Consider the following 19,302-nt stretch of genomic DNA (forward strand, 5'->3'; position numbering starts at 1 on the left):
TTTTTGTAATTTCAATATGTGTGTATTTTACTTACTCTGCACAAGGGTGTTTGTGAAGGACACAAGAGACCCTGGAGACCCTGGAGACTCTGGGCTTCCCAGCCCACCTTGTTTTGGGCATAAAAACATGTCTTGCGAGTAGAGCTCATCTAGTGATCCAAAAAAAGGGAGACTCCATCAGCAAAGGTATGAGTACAGAAAAACAGCAGAACATTTAAGGGTTTCGTTTACGCCTTACCTGGAGTCTCTGAATCACTCTCATGGTTCACAACTGTTTTAGTGTTGTACTGTTGTACTGTCTTCCGGTTGTTGTCTATCATTTAGAATTTTTTTAGTTAATAGAAGTCGTTTAGAAATAAATGGTAGTTTCCCCCGTAGAATTGTACTTACATTCTGGAGGAATTGGGAGGGTTTTGGTTGGGGCTGGCTCTGTTCCTTTTTTCTTTTTTTTTTGGGAAATTTCATCTGCAAAGTTAAGAAAAATTAGCTTGTTAACATCAAGAACAGTAGATCTGATAAAGTGGGTCTTCAAGGGTGATTTTGAGGTGGTTAGGTCAAAATGGTCACGGTTCTAGAGGGAAGGGGCAGCAATGGATACTTACCGTCGGAGGACTCTCTATTGTAGCGAATCGGCCTTTTGGTGTTTCTTTTTTTTTTTCTCAACCCAGGTGCTGGGAACAGCAGCCATTGCGCCGTCCAGGAATTCTACAACCGTATATTTTTTATCAGTCATTTCTACAAAGTAAAGGAAGGAAAGGTAAGCATGATACAGTAGAGTGTTATATTGCGTTGTTGAGCATGATGGCCCGTTCAATTGAAAGCCCACTCACCACGTCAAGGTACAGGCAGACATAAACTATACATTACACAAGGACATAGAAAGGGCAGGCTTATTGACTGTTTCAGCTTAAATTCAGCATTAGGTTGGGTTAGATTGAACAAAACGATGTGAAAGAACATTACCGACAATGACACTGTCCTGTACATTGTCGTTTGACTCCATGACTGTCCTGTCTACTGTCCTGTGACTCCACGACTGTCCTGTATACTGTCGTTTGACTCCCTGACTGTCCTGTACACTGTCGTTTGACTCCATGACTGTCCTGTACACTGCTCTGTGACTCCATGACTGTCCTGTACACTGCTCTGTGACTCCATGACTGTCCTGTATACTGTCCTGTGACTCCAATACACTGTCCTGTACACTGTCCTGTGACTCCATGACTGTCCTGTACACTGTCGTTTGACTCCATGACTGTCCTGTACACTGCTCTGTGACTCCATGACTGTCCTGTACACTGCTCTGTGACTCCATGACTGTCCTGTACACTGCTCTGTGACTCCATGACTGTCCTGTATACTGTCCTGTGACTCCAATACACTGTCCTGTACACTGTCCTGTGACTCCATGACTGTCCTGTACACTGTCCTGTGACTCCATGACTGTCCTGTACACTGCTCTGTGACTCCATGACTGTCCTGTACACTGCTCTGTGACTCCATGACTGTCCTGTACACTGCTCTGTGACTCCAATACACTGTCCTGTACACTGTCCTGTGACTCCATGACTGTCCTGTACACTGCTCTGTGACTCCAATACACTGTCCTGTACACTGTCCTGTGACTCCATGACTGTCCTGTACACTGCTCTGTGACTCCAATACACTGTCCTGTACACTGTCCTGTGACTCCATGACTGTCCTGCACACTGCTCTGTGACTCCAATACACTGTCCTGTGAGAACAAAACGTACACGGACCGCGGTGTCGTCCTTAGGTCTACTTCTCATTAATAATAGAATTAGAACGACAAGCGAAATAAAACATGTTTATTAAACATGATCCTCCTAGGGCGCCCCCTCAGCCACATGTTTACTTAGGATATCAACCTTTCATTACACAACGCTTACAGTCTCTGGGTCAGACTCAAACACATGGACCTCTGAAGCAGACCTGTGCGTCGCTTGGTGTCCACTCTCGCTGTAGAAATAGAGACGAGCAGCGGCACAGACACGGAGCTGCTGCTTCCTGGTCTGTGCACTTTCCGCGTTTATAATGGACGCGCTCTGTTGTGGGCATTCTGCGGCAAATGTGTCCCTATTTCTTTGTAGTTTTGTGTTTCCACCTCCGATGTAGAGCAGCGTAGCCTACAGCCACTTCCCTAAACTGTCTCATTCAGAGACCAGCATCCCAAACGGGGCTCTCTGTCTGTCAGGAGGTCTGACATCTACCGTCTCAGCAGAGCAATCACGTAATGCACAGCAGACTATGGTACAGGTGGATTATTTTCTGAAATATAGTGACTTTATTCTTGTAATAGCCTTTTGTTTTATCATGTTATTTTTCTCACAATATCACAACTCCTCCAAACCTCAGAGAACACAGATGAGATATGCTGTATTTTGAATGTGCACAAAGTTTTGAAAATGAGCAGAAATATTGCTCAAACACATCTGAAATATTACAGTCCAGGGGTTTATTAATTCATTAAAATGAATTAATGTATCATTCAGGTGAATCATTAATTAATTCCTTCTCAAAAAAAGAAGCAAAAGTGGGAAGAGTAAATGATGCCTAGGCTACATGTGTGCTGTCTCAGATATACGTAATTACAAACATCGATCCAAAGGAAAATAAATAGATGAAAGCAATACAGAATGCCTGAGAGCCTTACTGCAAAATATTCCATTAAGTTTTTATATTTGGATTGCAATTTCTGTTTCCCTTTAGATAAAGATATTTACAGAATAATTGATTCAGAAAAAGGTAAAAAAAGAAAAGAAAAGAAAAAAGTTTCAGGGGGAGGACCCCCAGACTCCCCCATCATAAGTCACCATGCACACAAATCTGGAAACAAAACACTGGCCTTTGGGTTGCCAGACCAGTTATGATTGGACCAAATGTTGGTGACATCTAACTTACATGCAAGCTAGAAACTAAAATGAACACATTGCTACTCTATTGCTGACACAGCGCTGTGGAGATCTGGCAATGCGAGACTGGGGTGGGGGGGCGCAAAACTCAATCGCACCTAGGGCAACCAAAGGGCTGGAACCGGCCCTGACATGAGTTAACCCAAAAACAGCTAAAATATATTTCTGCTCTTGAAACTATAATACTGCTTTTGATAGTGTTGATTCGCTTCTAAAACTATATGATTGCTTAGAAATATAATCATGCTAAACGATGTGTTACTGTTACTGATATCATTATAAACATGGTTAGAGACATCTTAGTGTGAATTACTGTGTGTAACTGCCTGTTTGACCCTGCAGCCGTAGAGTATTTGCAAGAGGCCTCAGATGGATAAGTTGTATCGTGTAACTGTCCGATTGAACCTGCAGCTGGAAAGAGGAAGTGTCTAGTGAGGCCCTAGATGCACACAGGAGCAAGAAAGATGGCTGCATTGACCTAGTGATGAACTGAGCCGTTAGATTGTATGTTAGATGGTAAATGCATATGCATATAGGAAATATCATCACATGAGATGTTTTTACGTATGTCCAGCCTGATAGCTGCATTGTATGCTCACTCACTGAGCAGAGGGGGAGGGGCCAGCGGCTAGAGCAGCAAAAGCCAATGTGTGCTTCTTTTACCGACGATATCTTTTGCGTTTCTTATCTAAACAACGTCAAACTTGCCACTGCACTGTCTCGTGCCCGGAGCAAGACACATGTCAAGTTTGAAATCCATTGGACTAACTGTTCGAGAGATATGCGCTTAACACCCACCCACACACACAGACAGACGTTCCTGCAATTTATAGATAGATAGAATTGCTCATTATTTTACTGTTGATGGTTTAAAGTAAAATTTGCTAATAATACTTGTGTACTTTTAGAGAATTTTACTCATTTGCATTTTTTGTATAGCTAGTTTTATTAAAGGAAGGGTATTAATACTCCTTAGTTTACCAAAATTGCAGTATTTTTGTGCATGCTGACAGACTTATCTTATGATGGCTAGTTTATTGAAGCAACAGACAATCACTTGATTAGTCCTAATGGAAAACACCTGTGCCAGTGAACCATGTGACCTAAGCTAACACGCTCCTTCCTCTTGGGGGCACGCTCATCTAGCTGTGAACTCACCGGCCCGCTGATGGGAAGGTAATTTATCTAGTTAATTAAAAATAAAAAAAACAGGCTAGTTTGTCTGTTGACTGGCCTATTTTGAGAGGCATGACTTCAGCCGAATATCGTTTGGAGGTCCTCATTTTGGAAATTGAATTTACAGGTACAATATGGAGAGTTGAGGCTGTAATTTTAATTAATTGTCAATCACCTTAGTCACCTTACACACTCAGCCAAACTATAGCTAGCTCAAGCTGACTGTTTATCTCTTATACATCTCTGACCATGGCTGTAAGCATATTGAGTGAGCACAAGATGCCTTAACATTAGCAAAACTGTACTTTAAACTGTACTGTAAATTAAATCTTACTGTACTTATCACACCACTAATATAGTATTTGTTTGCAACAGTCCTAAGGGCTATTGAACCCTAAAAGGGATTAGCAAGGATACTTGGCCTGAAATGTGTTGTGCAAGTAACAAAGACAAGAGGAGAATTACATCAACAAGGATGAGAAAAACATACCCACTATGTTCAACTGGACCGACAGTATAGTTTTAATATAAAAAGCCTTACAAATCAGGTTATGAGCAGATTTGTGTGCAGGCCGCAGGGCTGTTAGGCTACTTTGTCAAATCAGTCATTTTACTTCCAAAAACCGCACAATGTTTCATGTGTCTATTGTTTTAGCTCCATCTCCATTGTTTGTGCCATCTCCCCTCTCCAGCAGGTAGCAAAGCATCTTTGCATTGCCATCCCTGACCACCAGATGGAGAGAGGGCTCTGTCACATCCACAGAAAGGTTTGGACCTCACCACGGTGTTTGTTTTCCCCGGAAGAGGCCACTCAGAGCCTAACAAAGTAGGTATGGCCAGAGACGGTTATACGAAGAGGATCTTTGGTATGGCATACAGTTCTCCTGTTGGAAAGCTCATCTTATTTCACATTGTGTGACATGTGTTTGTTTCAGCTCTTCATTAATGCTACAGTATATTATATTCATACTGATATGTTTTAGTATTTCAATCACCCATAGCTGCACATACTGTATGTGCTATATTTGGAAAGTTTTGGATTTCTGGTTGTGTGGGTTTAAACAATGTTTAGCTGCACAATGTGAGTCCGTAATGACTTACTCACCAAAGGGTTAAATAGAGCTTCAATAAAAGAAACAGTGATTTACTGTTTTCAAATAACATAATCTGTCTGCTACTTAAAACCTTTGTGGAGATTGATTATTTAAAAATGATTTAAGTGACCCTAGTCATTTTGTCCCACAAGCATTCATTTATTTTTTCATTTGCTTAAAGGTGCTGTAGGTAAGACTTATAAAACTAACTTTCTGTCATATTTGCTGAAACTGACCCTATGTTCAAGTAGAACTACATGAAGCAGGTAATTTAAAAAGAAATCCAGCTCCTTTGGCACCACCTACATCGCCTGTAGTGCAATTTGCAAAAATCCACAGCTCCCTGTTCAGATGCACCAATTAGGGCCGGGGGGGGTCTAACTGCGTGTCAATCATTGCTCATGCACACTCATTCAAGTCCTGGATCTTCACAATTCTACCTACAGCATCTTTTAAAAATTTGTGGATTTTCTTATACTGTAAAACTTTTTCTTCGATTATCCAATGAAATCCAGTTGGTTGAGTGGTACTTAGTACATTATTTTTCACATGAAAACGTACGAGGTACAATTCCAGTGGAATGTAATCCCCTCAGCTCCTTCAACTTGTTGACAGTGATCTGAATCCTTCAGGATAGTAATCTTCACCTGTGGACATGATGAATCCCAGGTTTCACTCATATAATCTGAGGCTGCCCTACACACATGGGCGTGTTTGACTGGGGGAATCCATGTATGACTACTAGGTGTGTTTGGATCGGTTGCTGAGGTGATACTTACCAACTGTGGACACCGTGACATTGAGTCATTAATGACAGGGCAGGGCAGTTGTTAGGAGAGTTTGTAAAAAGTGATATTTTTTTAAAACCTGTGTTAAACATTATGTACAAGGAGACCAGAAAGAAATTGTAGTTAGTGGTACTAAAAAGCTGAGAGTGGGATGTTAGGATTAGACATGTTTTTGTGATTTTGTGTTTTTGTATCTAATTTTTGTATTTTGTAAAGAAAGTATAATAAAGTGTAAGTAATAATAATCAGATTGAAAATGAGCTGTTTCATCAGATGGACAATGAACTTGTTAAGTAGGCCTAGTTTGCATTTTTTCCCTCCACTACGTCCTGATTCAATTAAGTTTCCGCATTTTTTGTTTCTTTTGTGGTAAAGTCAGTGGGCTGGGCTAAGTCTGCCAAACACAGAGGCAGGAAATATCTTGTGTGTGAGAGAAATTTTTTTGCGTGTTTAGGGACGTGTTACTTCTTGCATGACTGCATTTCCTTTCCACTCTGCTCAGACGTGTTGTGTCCCACTGCCAACTCACTCTATAAGGTATGTTTTGACCTGAACTTTATTTTTGCAGTACAATCTGTTCTTTCTTTGTCTTTTTACTTATTTTCCTCTGTCCTTAACCCTGAAGCTTTTGTTTTTTTCTTCACGTTTCCTCCCAAACACTTCTTTCCCCGTTTGCTCATCACATTCCTTCTCCTGAAATCAGCTGAGGAATCTCAAAACGGGACAATGAAGCTTTAGTTTAACTTCAGCGAGACTCAAGTCTCTCAGAAATCTATCTTTTCATTCAAACCCTTGGCTTCAAACCCACCTTTTCTGTTCTGTTACCCAGTCTGTACCAGTTTCACTTCCTTAACATCATCCGAGTCTTCTTTGCAGCAATGGATGGGGTGTCAAAGTGGCCGTAACGGCCTCAGAACTTGGGACTAAGTTGAGAAAAGTAAGCTTGATTAGAGTAACTTAACATTCATATTAAACTCTATTTCCTGTCTCCCTTCTCTTTGTTCCATTCAGTTTCTCCCCATCTGCATCACTCGGTCTTGATTTAAGGCTCATAAACATAGAGCACACACAGCTATACAGATGCAAACACACACATACACACACTGTATACACTCCCACTCATCAATTGACAGATTGCTCTCAGATCTCTCCACGCCTGCTGCTCTGTCCGCCTGCATACTGCCTGCTCTCATATTTCTGTCTGGTTATCAACGCATGAATGACTGATTGGGTCAGTCACCCCTGTAGCTGTGACCTTGTGTTTCCATCTGAACCCCTCTGATCTCCATGTGTCCTCCACCTAACCAGACACCACTGACCACTCCAGTAGCCCAGGCCAAAAGGTCAAGCTTCTATCTTTTCTTTTAATGCCTCCGTTGGTAACATTATCAAGACTCACTCTTGAAATGTATTTGTAAATGTATAATGTCTTTCATTGTTTCTCCCCATTGTTAATGACTAGATATCCTTGAGACGGTCTGTCTGGGCAGAGGAAACAAAATAATTCCTGAAAATTAACTTTAAATATTACAATAGATGGGTGGCGGCAACAACATGGAGAGAAGAGTCCCTTCTTCATAACCGTATTAAAAGGATAAATGGAATCTTTCTCAAGCTCTGGTCTCGTGTTGTTGTCAGTTATCAGTGTTCCTATTTGAGCTCTGCATTGAGGTTTTAAGGCAAGGCACGAATCACAGCTGTAGCAAACTAAAAACGAGAACAAAACATGGCGTCATAGTTGTTGAATTCTTACAAGATTGACCCAGAATGTGACTGTGAATTACTTTATGCTGCAGATTGTGTTGTGTGATCGGTTTTCTTAACAGCATAATCGTTAGCTTCCACTCTCCAGTAGTGTGCTTTTAAGCTCTGTGATTGTATGTTTTTTACTGGGATGCATGCACCTTGGGAGTTTATCACCTTACGTTTTTATATATTTTTTGACTTTTAATTTTATAACCAGATATTTTCTAATGCAATTTAAAAAAATAAAAAATAAATCTTTTATACTAATGATTTAACCAAGAGAATGTCATGCTGATACACACGTATAATTGCTCAAACTATGAGTCTATCTACAAGCGGCCGAAATGGGTTTCCTCAGGAGGGTGGCTGGCGTCTCCCTTAGAGATAGGGTGAGAAGCTCAGTCATCCGTGAGGAGCTCGGAGTAGAGCCGCTGCTCCTTTGCGTCGAAAGGAGCCAGTTGAGGTGGTTCGGGCATCTGGTAAGGATGCCCCCTGGGCGCCTCCCTAGGGAGGTGTTCCAGGCACGTCCAGCTGGGAGGAGGCCTCGGGGAAGACCCAGGACTAGGTGGAGGGATTATATCTCCAACCTGGCCTGGGAACGCCTCGGGATCCCCCAGTCGGAGCTGGTTAATGTTGCTCGGGAAAGGGAAGTTTGGGGTCCCCTGCTGGAGCTGCTCCCCCCGCGACCCGACACCGGATAAGCGGACGAAGATGGATGGATGGATGGATGGATGAGTCTATCTATGCAGAAAGTAAACAGGACTTCTCCCTCTTGAATCGGGGAGGCCTACAGGCTCGTATTTGCTCTTGCGGATACTTCTTCGTAAATGAAAGAGGAATGATGGTGACATGGGAATGATAAAAGGGGAAAGGAGTCACTTTGTGAGCATGTTGGGGGGGCCTAAAATTAGTGACTAGCGACTACTCCCACCAACTCTGTTGCTGTATTTGTTTCCCTTCATGTAGAATCAGGGGTGTCGGACTGGGGGGGGGGAAGAGGACTGAGTACCCAGGTCCCTCATGTGAGAAGGGCCCAAAAAGATGCTAGAATGAATAGCTGTGGATGCGGGGAAGCCCATAGAAAATGCCTTTCTACAAGGCCCAGAATTTTGTGCTACGCCCCTGTGTAGAATGAGGGTATACAGGGTAAAGGAAGAGCTGGAGTCAGAGGAGAAGGGAAGAGTGGACAGATGGAAGAGCCAGCAGTCTGCTCTCCTAGTAATTATCCACTTGGTGTTTAGCTTTAGCCAGGAACCAGGAACCCGACTCTACTCCCCCACACGCGGCGTCCTATCCACAGGCCGCAGGTAGGCTTTCATCACACAGGCTCTAGTTACCTCCCGCATATAAGCTAACCAGGCCAGGTGAGCGCAAACACTGGTCCTCGCCAGACCTCTCGATCCCTTACAACCACACACACGAACACCGGGTCACTCACACACACTCCAGTGGACACGCACAATGGAGCCGGAGTCAGACAGCATGCCGGAGGTACCAGAGGAGATCCTACAGTTAAGTGGATCGGGCCTTTTTCTCTACCTCCTTACTTACTCTTGGAGCGGCTGTCCAAGCACTGTAACCTTAACTCAGGGCCCCTGCATGTGCTTCCTCAGGCCCTTTCTCTCTGTCCTCGCTCCTTTACCTCCTCTTCGCTACCATTTTATGTGTTCAAATATTCACTCTCTGCTGCATTGTCACCCTCTCTATTTGGCTTGTTTTGGTCAGTTAATTGACCAAAGTAGGCCTATTAGCTTCGTTATTATTAGATAACAGGAGAGGAGCGTCGTGAAACAATCTTTCAAACTTAACCCTTGTGTTGTCCTTCGGGTCACCGGGACCCGTCCAGTTTATTTGACGTTTTGTATTGGCCTGGCGTTGAGCTTTGGGTCCCGTTGACCCGAAGGACAACACAAGGGTTAAAAAAAACAAAAAACAGCCCAAACAGAAAGGGGCGTAGCTCCTGCTGACACTCTGTTCGACTGACCTCAATGTTGACTGTTAGTGCTAATAGTTTTGCTGCCTAAAGATTGACAATAGAGATTATGATAATAGAGTTGATGGCAGTCTCTTACATGTTGGATCAGTGTCAGTCGACTCCAATCACTACTCATGTTGTCCAGTCCTCTTATCAGTTATGATGCTTCCTGGAGCCAATCTACAAACAAATTGCTGACTTACATAATAGTTTTCTAGAAAAGAAAGAAGTGCAGCAAATGCTCCACCCATATTATATTGTTTATTTTAACACTGTGACATTTATGTTTATGTGTAATGCTGCCAGAGATTAATTTGAAAATGTAACAACCTCCCTCTCAAGCTGCAGGGCTGATCTTATCAGAAGACAGGAGCCTCAGCAGAAACTACTTGATTCAGCTGTAACAGGGGTTTGATAAGGTTTTAATTGTGTAATCATCCAGGAAACGCCTTGTGATTATCTGTAGAAGCAGGAAACTGCAAATATGTTACAAATACGTAACACTTAATATATTGCATCAGATATCTTAGAATTGACTACTGGATTTTACCAATTAATATGTTAGTTAATGGTTTAGTTAATAACATTGTTATTAACTAAACCATTAAGCCTTTAAATAACACTTAATCTTGATGAATCAATAATAAAAATAAATGTAATTTGCAGACCTACACCCAATGGCCTTCAGGTTCACATTACATTTTTATAAAGGGACCAAACGGTGAATGTATCTCAGTTTTGGCATCTGTTGCCACATAACATTATTGTGGGACAGCGTGAGAGAGAAAAAGGAAATGAAAGGTAGCGGTAACTCGTCTCTCTACAAACCTCACTTTCTTTTAGTTGTGCAAAATATAGCAAGGCAAGAACAGACAGGAGGAGACAGGTTGGTTTGGGTGACACACTTGGTAAAAATATTTTTGTTTTTACTTTGTGACATGGTGGGGGAAAAAAAACTAAGGAAGCAAGTATTAGAGTGACTCAACGAAATCCATGGCTCATTCTCACCCGTGACATGTTCTAGTTTGCATATAGCCACACCTGCTTTTGTTACGCTACTATTGTTGTGTTAGTGTGCCCTGCTTGGTCTTGTGTTGCATTAAAGTGGTTGTGCAAGGGCTATGCTGTACTTATGTGGAGAATGCAACCGACAGGGTTGCTCAATTTAAAAACTGCCACTGAAAGGAGGAGTTAATGTGCTTACTATATACGTATCTGTCTAATGTATATGAGAGCATGTTTTGTGTTGCATGAGAGTATGTGTTGAGAGATACTTATTTTCTGTATTTTGTGTTGTCTTTGAAAAGCTGCGGAATGGACAGAGTACAAAACAAATTTGCCTTCAGGGACAATAAAGTATATCTTATGTTAAGCAGCAACACAACCCCTCATTTTGTGTCAAGTCTAAGTGTTATAGCAGCGCTCATCAGAATAACCATTCCCTCCACTCAGTCTTGTGATTTGGAGGCGTCTGTGACTGGTCTGGTCTTGCAGTCAAATTTTATTCAACATTTCAGTCAATGTGGAGAACAGTCAAGCTCTGTTAAAATGTCAAGAAATGGTAACTTGTCTTCTAAACATGACAAGTTTGGTACTTCCTTCATTTTTCCTTATCTTGTGCGCATGATTTCTGCTTTTACTTCTCCATACTTCTTTGACCAAAACCACCCATTCCCACATGGAAACGGTGACACAACTCCATGTATTTACGCTTCCTGTTTCAGCCAGCCTGTTCCCCTTCTGTGGGAGGGGATTTTGTAAACAGAGTTTGACTCAGAGTGCCATTTGACTGTCATCCATTGTGAAAATCCCACTTGTCAGTCTGTAGTGACTGTTTCCCACTATTTATGGAAAAGTTTGTTCTCTGTCTCTCCCTGCAGTATGCTCCACTTCCAGCCAGTACCAGGTCAGTTTGATCCAGAGGTCCGCGAGCCGGGCCTCCGAGTATGGAGGGTGGAGAAGATGAAGGCGGTGCTGCTGGATCCCTCCGAGGTGGGAGCCTTTTATAACGGGGACTCCTATCTGGTGCTGGAGAACCGTGGTCAGTCGGGAGCCGACCTCCACATGTGGATAGGTGAGAGAGAAACATCTGGGTTAAATAATGTGTTCATGCCATTGAAGGAATAAAAGTGCACTACACAATAGGGTTATGTAGCATGCAGCTATGCATTCTGACTCAAGACTAAAGAGGTTTGTACACTTCTTGTGAGTCTGAGTAGGTGCCACATTTATAATGATGGCATCTCCTTTCAGGAGAAAATCAATCAGTAATGTCAGACGACTGCTATTTAATCAAGTCAGCGTCATTTATTTATCAAAGAAAAAGCAGGCCGAAAACTATTTCCTTGGAGCATTAAACACTAATAAAACCCAATAAGAGCTGAATGGGGAGATGGAATATTTTTGAGTAAAGAGAAGAGATTATCTAAATCAACAACGCAGACATAATGGGAATAATTGAAAAGAGATAAAATTAGACCATTTCCAAATTACATCAGAAAATTGCTGTAAAAATAGCAACAACCAGTGGTGTAGTCTATGCGACACGCAGGTTTACATAGAATATCCACAGAGAAAGCCCCATGATTTCCATATACCCACTTAAAAATGTGCAATGGCACGTAACATACTTTTTTATAATTTTGATATATTTTGAGTTCTCATCTGTGTTTAGTTTTTTCTTCAAATAGGCTAAATAAAGGTATTTCCACCGTAAATTGGTGCGTAAAAGTGTGTCAAAATCCCAAAGAAGTCACACCCAAATCCCCCCACTATGGTGTGTGTGTGTGTATGTATGTATGTATGTATGTATGTATATGTATATATATATATATATATATATATATATATATATATATATATATATATATATGCCCATGCATACCCACTACAATACATTAGACCACACCACTGGCAACAACTGTCAATAAGACACAGCGATCCCGGTTGTTGTAAGTCAACATACAGAAATAACATCTCTTAAATCTGCAAATTTCTTCAATCTGCTGCTACTGCAGCTGCCATGTCTAGTAAAAAAACATTGTCAGGATATGTCACTTTCTATTGATTTGGTTAGGGCAAAACAAACAAAACTCATAGAAAATGAAAAACATGAAAACATTGTCAGACTGAAAAATTAAGTAAAATAAAATAGCAATTCAGTTTGGTTGAAAAAAAAAAAAATTCTGTCTGAGCCTGATGATAAAAGTAAGATAGAAACTCTATCCAAGGGCAACACTGGTTAAAAGACATGTGTACACTACAACATGGAATGCAACATGATGTTACCCATTTCCTAAAAAAAGTCCACATTAGTGTGAGACAACTCTGCTGCTCTTTGGAGCAGGACAGTCGTTTGGTCTTTAGAAAGCCAGGAGAGACACAAGTCAAGACCTTTACACTTAAACATGTAGTCCTGACTTAAAGAGAGTTTATTGTCCAGTTCTTACTACACACTGGGCCCTGTGCTGCAGTTGACTAGCTAATAACCCTCCCACTAGTATGAGAGAGAGAGAGAGAGAGAGAGAGAGAGAGAGAGAGAGAGAGAGAGAGAGAGAGAGAGAGAGAGAGAGAGAGAGAGAGAGAGCTCTCAAGGGAAACGGGATGGTTTTTGAGCAGGGCCCATTAAAAATGCAGGACCGTTACAGTACTCAAATGTGGCTGTTGTTTCCAGCATGTATCCGGTGCTTGGGTAACACTAAGCTGATTGTCACAGCTTGAATAGGGCTCTCTGTGCTCAAGCATGCGTCTCTCTGAAGCCTCCCTCCACCGGTTTACGATTGATAACCGCTGGGTTATCTTTGTGCGTCTGCTGACCGACACACAGTTTGCCAGCGACTCTGTTCCTCGTATTGTGGCATGTTAACCTTTCTAGCCTCATTTCCTAATGCTTTTCTCATGTGTTCTTTCACTTCTACTGCATTTCTATTTTCTTTCCTCTCTCTGCTGCCTAACTCTATTTTCTTTGACAACCATACCTGTAATGACACAACATGTGACAGGGACTGCATCAGTTCCACACACCCTCTTCTCAGACTACTGTGAGGGATACATAAAATAATAAAGTATTACAAATGCAAAATAAAGTAAACATGCCCAGCCTCATGTGTAATAGATAACAGGTAAATACAGAAACCTTCCAGTTAAGCCTTTCCTGAACAGGCATGATCTAGAAAAGGCGATCCATGCTCTTATCAGTTCAAGATTGGATTACTGTAATGCTCTTTATATTGGTCTGAATCAAACCTCCATCTCACGTCTTCACCTTGTACAAAATGCTACTGCTCGCTTTTTAACAAATACGCCTAGACGTGCACATATTACTCCCGTTCTCCACACTCTACATTGGCTCCCTGTGCGTTTTAGAATAGATTTTAAGATTTTTTGTTTGCTTTTAAGGCCTTAAATGGTCTGGCCCCAGAGTATTTGTCTGAAATTTTAACTTTGCGGGAGCACAACCGGTCATTGCGTTCTTCAAATCAGCGAGTTTAAGAAGTGCCTAGGTCAAGGTATAAACGTTGGGGTGATCAGGCTTTTGCAGTTGCTGCCCCGAGACTCTGGAACAAATTACCCCCTGATATTCGCAGTATCACAGATGTAGCTCTTTTTAGGTCCAAACTCAAAACGTATCTGTTCTGTCTGGCCTTTAATACATAGCAGTGGTGTGACAATTTCATTCTTTTGTTTCTGTGTAACCTTTTCTGATTTTACTGTTTTCTATGTTCATTCTTTCTATTGTATGACATGTGTTTCTGATGTTAAGCACTTTGGATACCTGCTGGTTTTGTAAAGTGCTATATAAATAAATTTTGATTGATTGATTGATTGACCTTATATGTCCACACACACTAACAGTACAAATACGCATCACATTCGTTCTATACAAATCCCACAGGAAAACTACATTTCCCATAATGCCGCGGGTCCTGAAGCGCGACTCTGGGCATGCAGCGGCAAAGCAGCGGCACTTCAAAGGAACACAGTGCAATACAAACTTTTGCAATAACTTTGAAACACATTACAATACAGACTCCAGCCCTACACACCACATCTGTCCCTCATCACTCCTCCAGAACATAGTCATAGCATAGTAAATCAACATTGGAATTACATTTATACACGGGATACTCCGTCAACATAACTGTCTCTCTCAGTTTCCAAAATAGACTGTGAGAGAGAGCCGCTCATGCGCACGTACCACAATACACAGGTTATTCACCGATCACCATTATCAACACATCTAAATGAAAATAAATGTACATGAAACATTACTACTTTCTTTGGGGTTGAAAACAATAACAACAGTGACAAGGCTAATCTAGCACAATCACTGTATTTTAAATAACATAAGAAGTAAAATCTATACCCTCCCCCTGTCATTGTCGACAATTGGAACATCCTGTTACCCCTTTTGAGACAGTACCACTTAAGAAAATAAAGTTAGCTGGAATATACACAAAACACACTATTACACATGTCTAAATGAACAAAGTACATGGTTTTGACCTTTTTTGTAAGTCTTTATCAAGGATCAGAGTAGAAGAAAATAGCTTGGTTTGACCTTTTTGTACATTCATCCATGAGGGGGTGTGTCTTAACAGGTGTAAGATTATTATTATTAGAAAATAATAAATCCAAAACAATGAACAGAAAGTAATTAAAGCTTTACAACCCAAATGTAGTTCTTTCCTTTCTTACCAATCCCTTCTCTGTTGTAGGTGAGAAGTCGTCTAGGGACGAGCAGGTGGCGTGTGCCATGCTGGCCACGCAGCTGGACAACTTTCTGAGCGGTGACCCCATTCAGCACCGGCAGGTCCAGGGCTACGAGTCCCCGGAGTTCATGGCTCTCTTCCCCAGAGGAGTCAGCTACAAGGTGAGGAAGGGACAGACAGAAAATTTCACTTTATGAGGTTTTTTAACCTTGATGTGTTCCCCCAGCCTGCCTATTGTCCCCCAGTGGCTAGAAATGGTGATAGGTGTAAACCGAGCCCTGGGTATCCTGCTCTGCCTTTGAGAAAATGAAAGCTCAGATGAGCCATTTTGGAATCTGCTTGTTATGAGGTCATAACAAGCAAAGTTACCTCCCCTATCTCTGCTTTGCCCGCCCAGAGAATTTGGCCCACCCATAAGTGAGAGACATCATGGCTTTCAAATGAACAAAGTGGCAGTTGGTCAAGGCCACACCCCCACCGTCCACCTCCACACATAAATAGCATTTTAAAAAGTAAATTGGATAATACATACAAATTTATTATTAGAAATGAAACTCTTCATATGTTTAATTTAATTGTAGGCTTTTCTGTAGACGGATTTCATCTGCAGCTTTGCCTTGACTATGGCAATTAATTGGAATTGATTAATTGGATATGTACCAATCCTATTACACATGCAAGACATTTTACATGTATACTTCACTTGCAATGTCAATTAAACTTGCACAGTACATTTTCAATCATAAATGAGAAACGAAATACATTGTCTTTAAACATATCTCTCATTTTATAAACCATCTTTTTATTGCTGGGTGAATCCCTTCTATCACTTTACAGCACCCTGGATATCATGGCCAAAGTTCATCCATGCCACTCGATTAGCACGGGCACCAAGTCGTTAAAACAATCCAGGATGTGAAAGCATGACTATCTCTCACAGGTGGGTGGTGTGGAGTCGGGCTTCAGGAGGCCTCAGGGCTCCGCGGCAGTGCAGAGGTTGTACCAGATCAAAGGGAAACGCAATATCCGTGCCAAGGAGGTGGACCTGTCCTGGAGCAGCTTCAACAAAGGAGACTGCTTCATCCTAGACCTCGGAGAGGTGAGGACACAAACTGGAAATCCAGCTGCCATAATGCAGTAGACCTAAGTACTCCGAATACTGCTGCAATCCCGAATAAAAAGTTTGTTGTGAAGTTTAAACTGTAAATTGCATGAGATGAATATGATTATGGTGTGGCCTCATGTTGTTTTGTTGCGCCGCAGATCATTGTGTCGTGGATCGGGTCGCAGGCCAACATCTTTGAGAAGCAGAAGGTGCGTGAGATCGCCTTGCTGATTCGTGACACAGAGAGACACGGTAAAGCCCGAATCGTCGACTGCAATGAAGGGGAGGAACCGGAGGAGATGCTCAAGGTAAATGCACACTTTATATTATGTAATTAAAAAGAATTCTACTTAAAGGCCAAAGAATTTTAAAGGAACAGTTTGACATTTTAGGAAATGCACCACCCTCATGGTTGTATGCTGTAATGTGTTAATAAGTGAGCTTTAGAGGAGCTGGTAGGTAGACTTACTTTTGGACAGAGCCAGGTTAGCCGTTTCCCTTTCTTTTCAGTTTTTATGCTAAGCTAAGCTAACTGTCTGCTGCCTAGTAGCTTCATAATTAGCATCAGAGCTTCCTGTCTTGTTGCTGAGCAGGTCCTGGGACAGATGCCTCAGCTGGCAGAGAGCACACCAGAAGAGGACAGCAAAGCAGACACTTCCAACTCTGCCTCCCTCTACAAGGTAACTTCATCTGCAAAGCTTTTACAACTGCACAGACACATCAAACTGCCATTTTACATCTGCCTCTGAAGCAATGCCTAAAATGATGTACATTTACTCCTCAGGTGTCTAATGCAACAGGTTCCATGACGATGACCAAAGTGTCGGAGAAGAGCCCGTTTGCCATGGATCTGCTGGTTCGTGACGACTGCTTCATTCTGGATAACGGCGCCAACGGAAAGATCTTCGTCTGGAAAGGTGGGGAAGTACTTTTGACCCCGAACCAGAAAACTTGTGCTGCCTGAAATGCATACTGAGGAAAGTGATAGTTGCTACATGCCAGTGATATTCGGTATCTAATTGGATCAAGTTTGAATGTGCATTGTGAAAAATAAAGGTCCACAGTTTTCACAGGGAGGTGAGTCTCAGGAGGACGCACTCTGTGTCCTCCATGGCTACTAGCAACTGCGTGGAGGAGGGGTGGGGGCGTGTGCGTGATCATGTAAGGCTTGTATCATGTGGACGCGCTGACAGTGTTGTTGTCATTACTTAGAATTCCTCAATGGGGGCGACAGAAACTACGCACTGTAGCTATAATGAAAATAATTATTACAATAATGTGTTCAAAGAATACATATTTTCTGAGTTTATTTTCTGGTAGACATTAATTCCAAAGCAAGAATAATGGAGCACGAGAAAAAAAACTCAACTCTCACAATGAAATAGAGATAAAACCGTGTAAACAACTGAACTAAAGTTGTGCTACTGAGGATCTCTAAACCAACTAAATTGTCAATCTATATTAGATGAAATTAGCAATATGCTATATCTCCTAAACTGCCACTACTTATGTGAGTCATTGATTGTCAGGTAATGGCGCAAATGCTGAGGAGAAGCAGGTGGCCCTCCAGATGGCGGATAACTTCATCGAACAAATGAAGTACCCCAAGATGAAAACACAGGTACTCACACTTCCTCTAAATGTTATTTTAGTTGCTCTCAAACTATTTGCACTATGTCACCAGCTCTGGCTCCTGCAGCCTTTACACAGCCGCTTGGTATGATTGATGATCTAGTTTATCACCTCAGTACATTTACTGTAACATCGTTATGTATACAATAGGTAAAGTTTCTGTGTGTTGTGCTGCAGGTGGAGATACTGCCACAGGGGAAGGAGACCATCATCTTCAAGCAGTTCTTCAAGAACTGGAACTAAAACACAACATGGGAACATTTGACAAATCCTGCACGCAAGAAGAAGAAGCTGTATATCTGAAAACGGACAGCATCTGATACAAAATATTTTTTTTATATGCATTTACATGTATGTACATATTTGTAAGGTACCGTGCAGACACAGCACGCTGAAGTTTGTTTTTAAATTGGTAAAATAAGAGATGTGATGCCACTTTTATAAATACAAACAAGTTTCTTCTATTGAGGTTATTAAGATTTTAAAGTAAATGAGTTTGGATTTTCTTTTTTTTTTACAGTTTTAGTGTCACCGATTTGGAAAAAATAAAACTGAAACTGCTTGCTACTTCTCCAGTAGTTTGATGTTTTTCCCCTGTCAACCAGTTAACTGTGAAATGTGGTGCCTGCACTTATGACAGCAGTTTTTGCATTTTATTGTTTAAACTATGCCTTTTCTGTTGTCATGACTGCTGAATGTAACCTGCACACAATAACCTAGTATGATGATCTCACAGTCAACTGTAAATGTTGGTGGAATTTAACCCCATATTTACTCAAAGGCTTCACCTACTACCTATTCGGCTGATTACTGCAGGTCAAAAAGGTAGGGTGATGATACGTGTCGGGTAGGACAACAATACAATGTTTTATTCTGATGTTCCTTCAGTAGCTAACGAGGAAGTAAATGGGTGAATGTGGGGAAAAATGTGAGGTGTTTTTTGGAGTCATTTTTATGATTTTTATGCAGTGCAAGCATGTTGTTCTGCTCTGTGTGTGCATGTCAAAGAGGGTTTCTATTGTCTTTTCTTTGAACGTCTCTTGAAATCTCGTGAAAAAGGTGTGCTTTAAAACTGCCTGAAAAGTGACTTTTACATTAATGTATACAATACAATACAATACAGGTATACGCAGTATACCCAC

General features: G+C 41.5%; 1 protein-coding gene across 6 annotated transcripts; it reads left to right on the forward strand.

The window, feature by feature from the left end:
• The first annotated feature begins 92 nt into the window (after nt 1-92).
• Nucleotides 93-19,092, forward strand: capgb (capping protein (actin filament), gelsolin-like b). Of its 6 annotated transcripts, XM_028563737.1 has the most exons (11): nt 93-186; nt 669-757; nt 4,802-4,935; nt 11,593-11,786; nt 15,430-15,584; nt 16,364-16,522; nt 16,687-16,836; nt 17,122-17,208; nt 17,313-17,445; nt 18,058-18,149; nt 18,338-19,092. In XM_028563737.1, the coding sequence occupies exons 3-11, from the start codon at nt 4,844-4,846 to the stop codon at nt 18,401-18,403; spliced, it is 1,128 nt and encodes a 375-aa protein (XP_028419538.1). In that variant the 5' UTR covers nt 93-186; nt 669-757; nt 4,802-4,843; the 3' UTR covers nt 18,404-19,092. The 6 variants fall into 6 exon arrangements, with proteins under 6 accessions (XP_028419538.1, XP_028419539.1, XP_028419541.1 ...); XM_028563738.1 differs by lacking the exons at nt 93-186; nt 669-757 and adding an exon at nt 3,929-4,109; XM_028563740.1 differs by lacking the exons at nt 93-186; nt 669-757 and adding an exon at nt 3,929-4,109 and having other exon boundaries at nt 4,805-4,935.
• The last annotated feature ends 210 nt before the right edge of the window (nt 19,093-19,302 follow it).

Source organism: Perca flavescens, chromosome 19 (assembly GCF_004354835.1).
Source record: "Perca flavescens isolate YP-PL-M2 chromosome 19, PFLA_1.0, whole genome shotgun sequence".
In the NCBI taxonomy this organism is placed as follows: domain Eukaryota; kingdom Metazoa; phylum Chordata; class Actinopteri; order Perciformes; family Percidae; genus Perca; species Perca flavescens.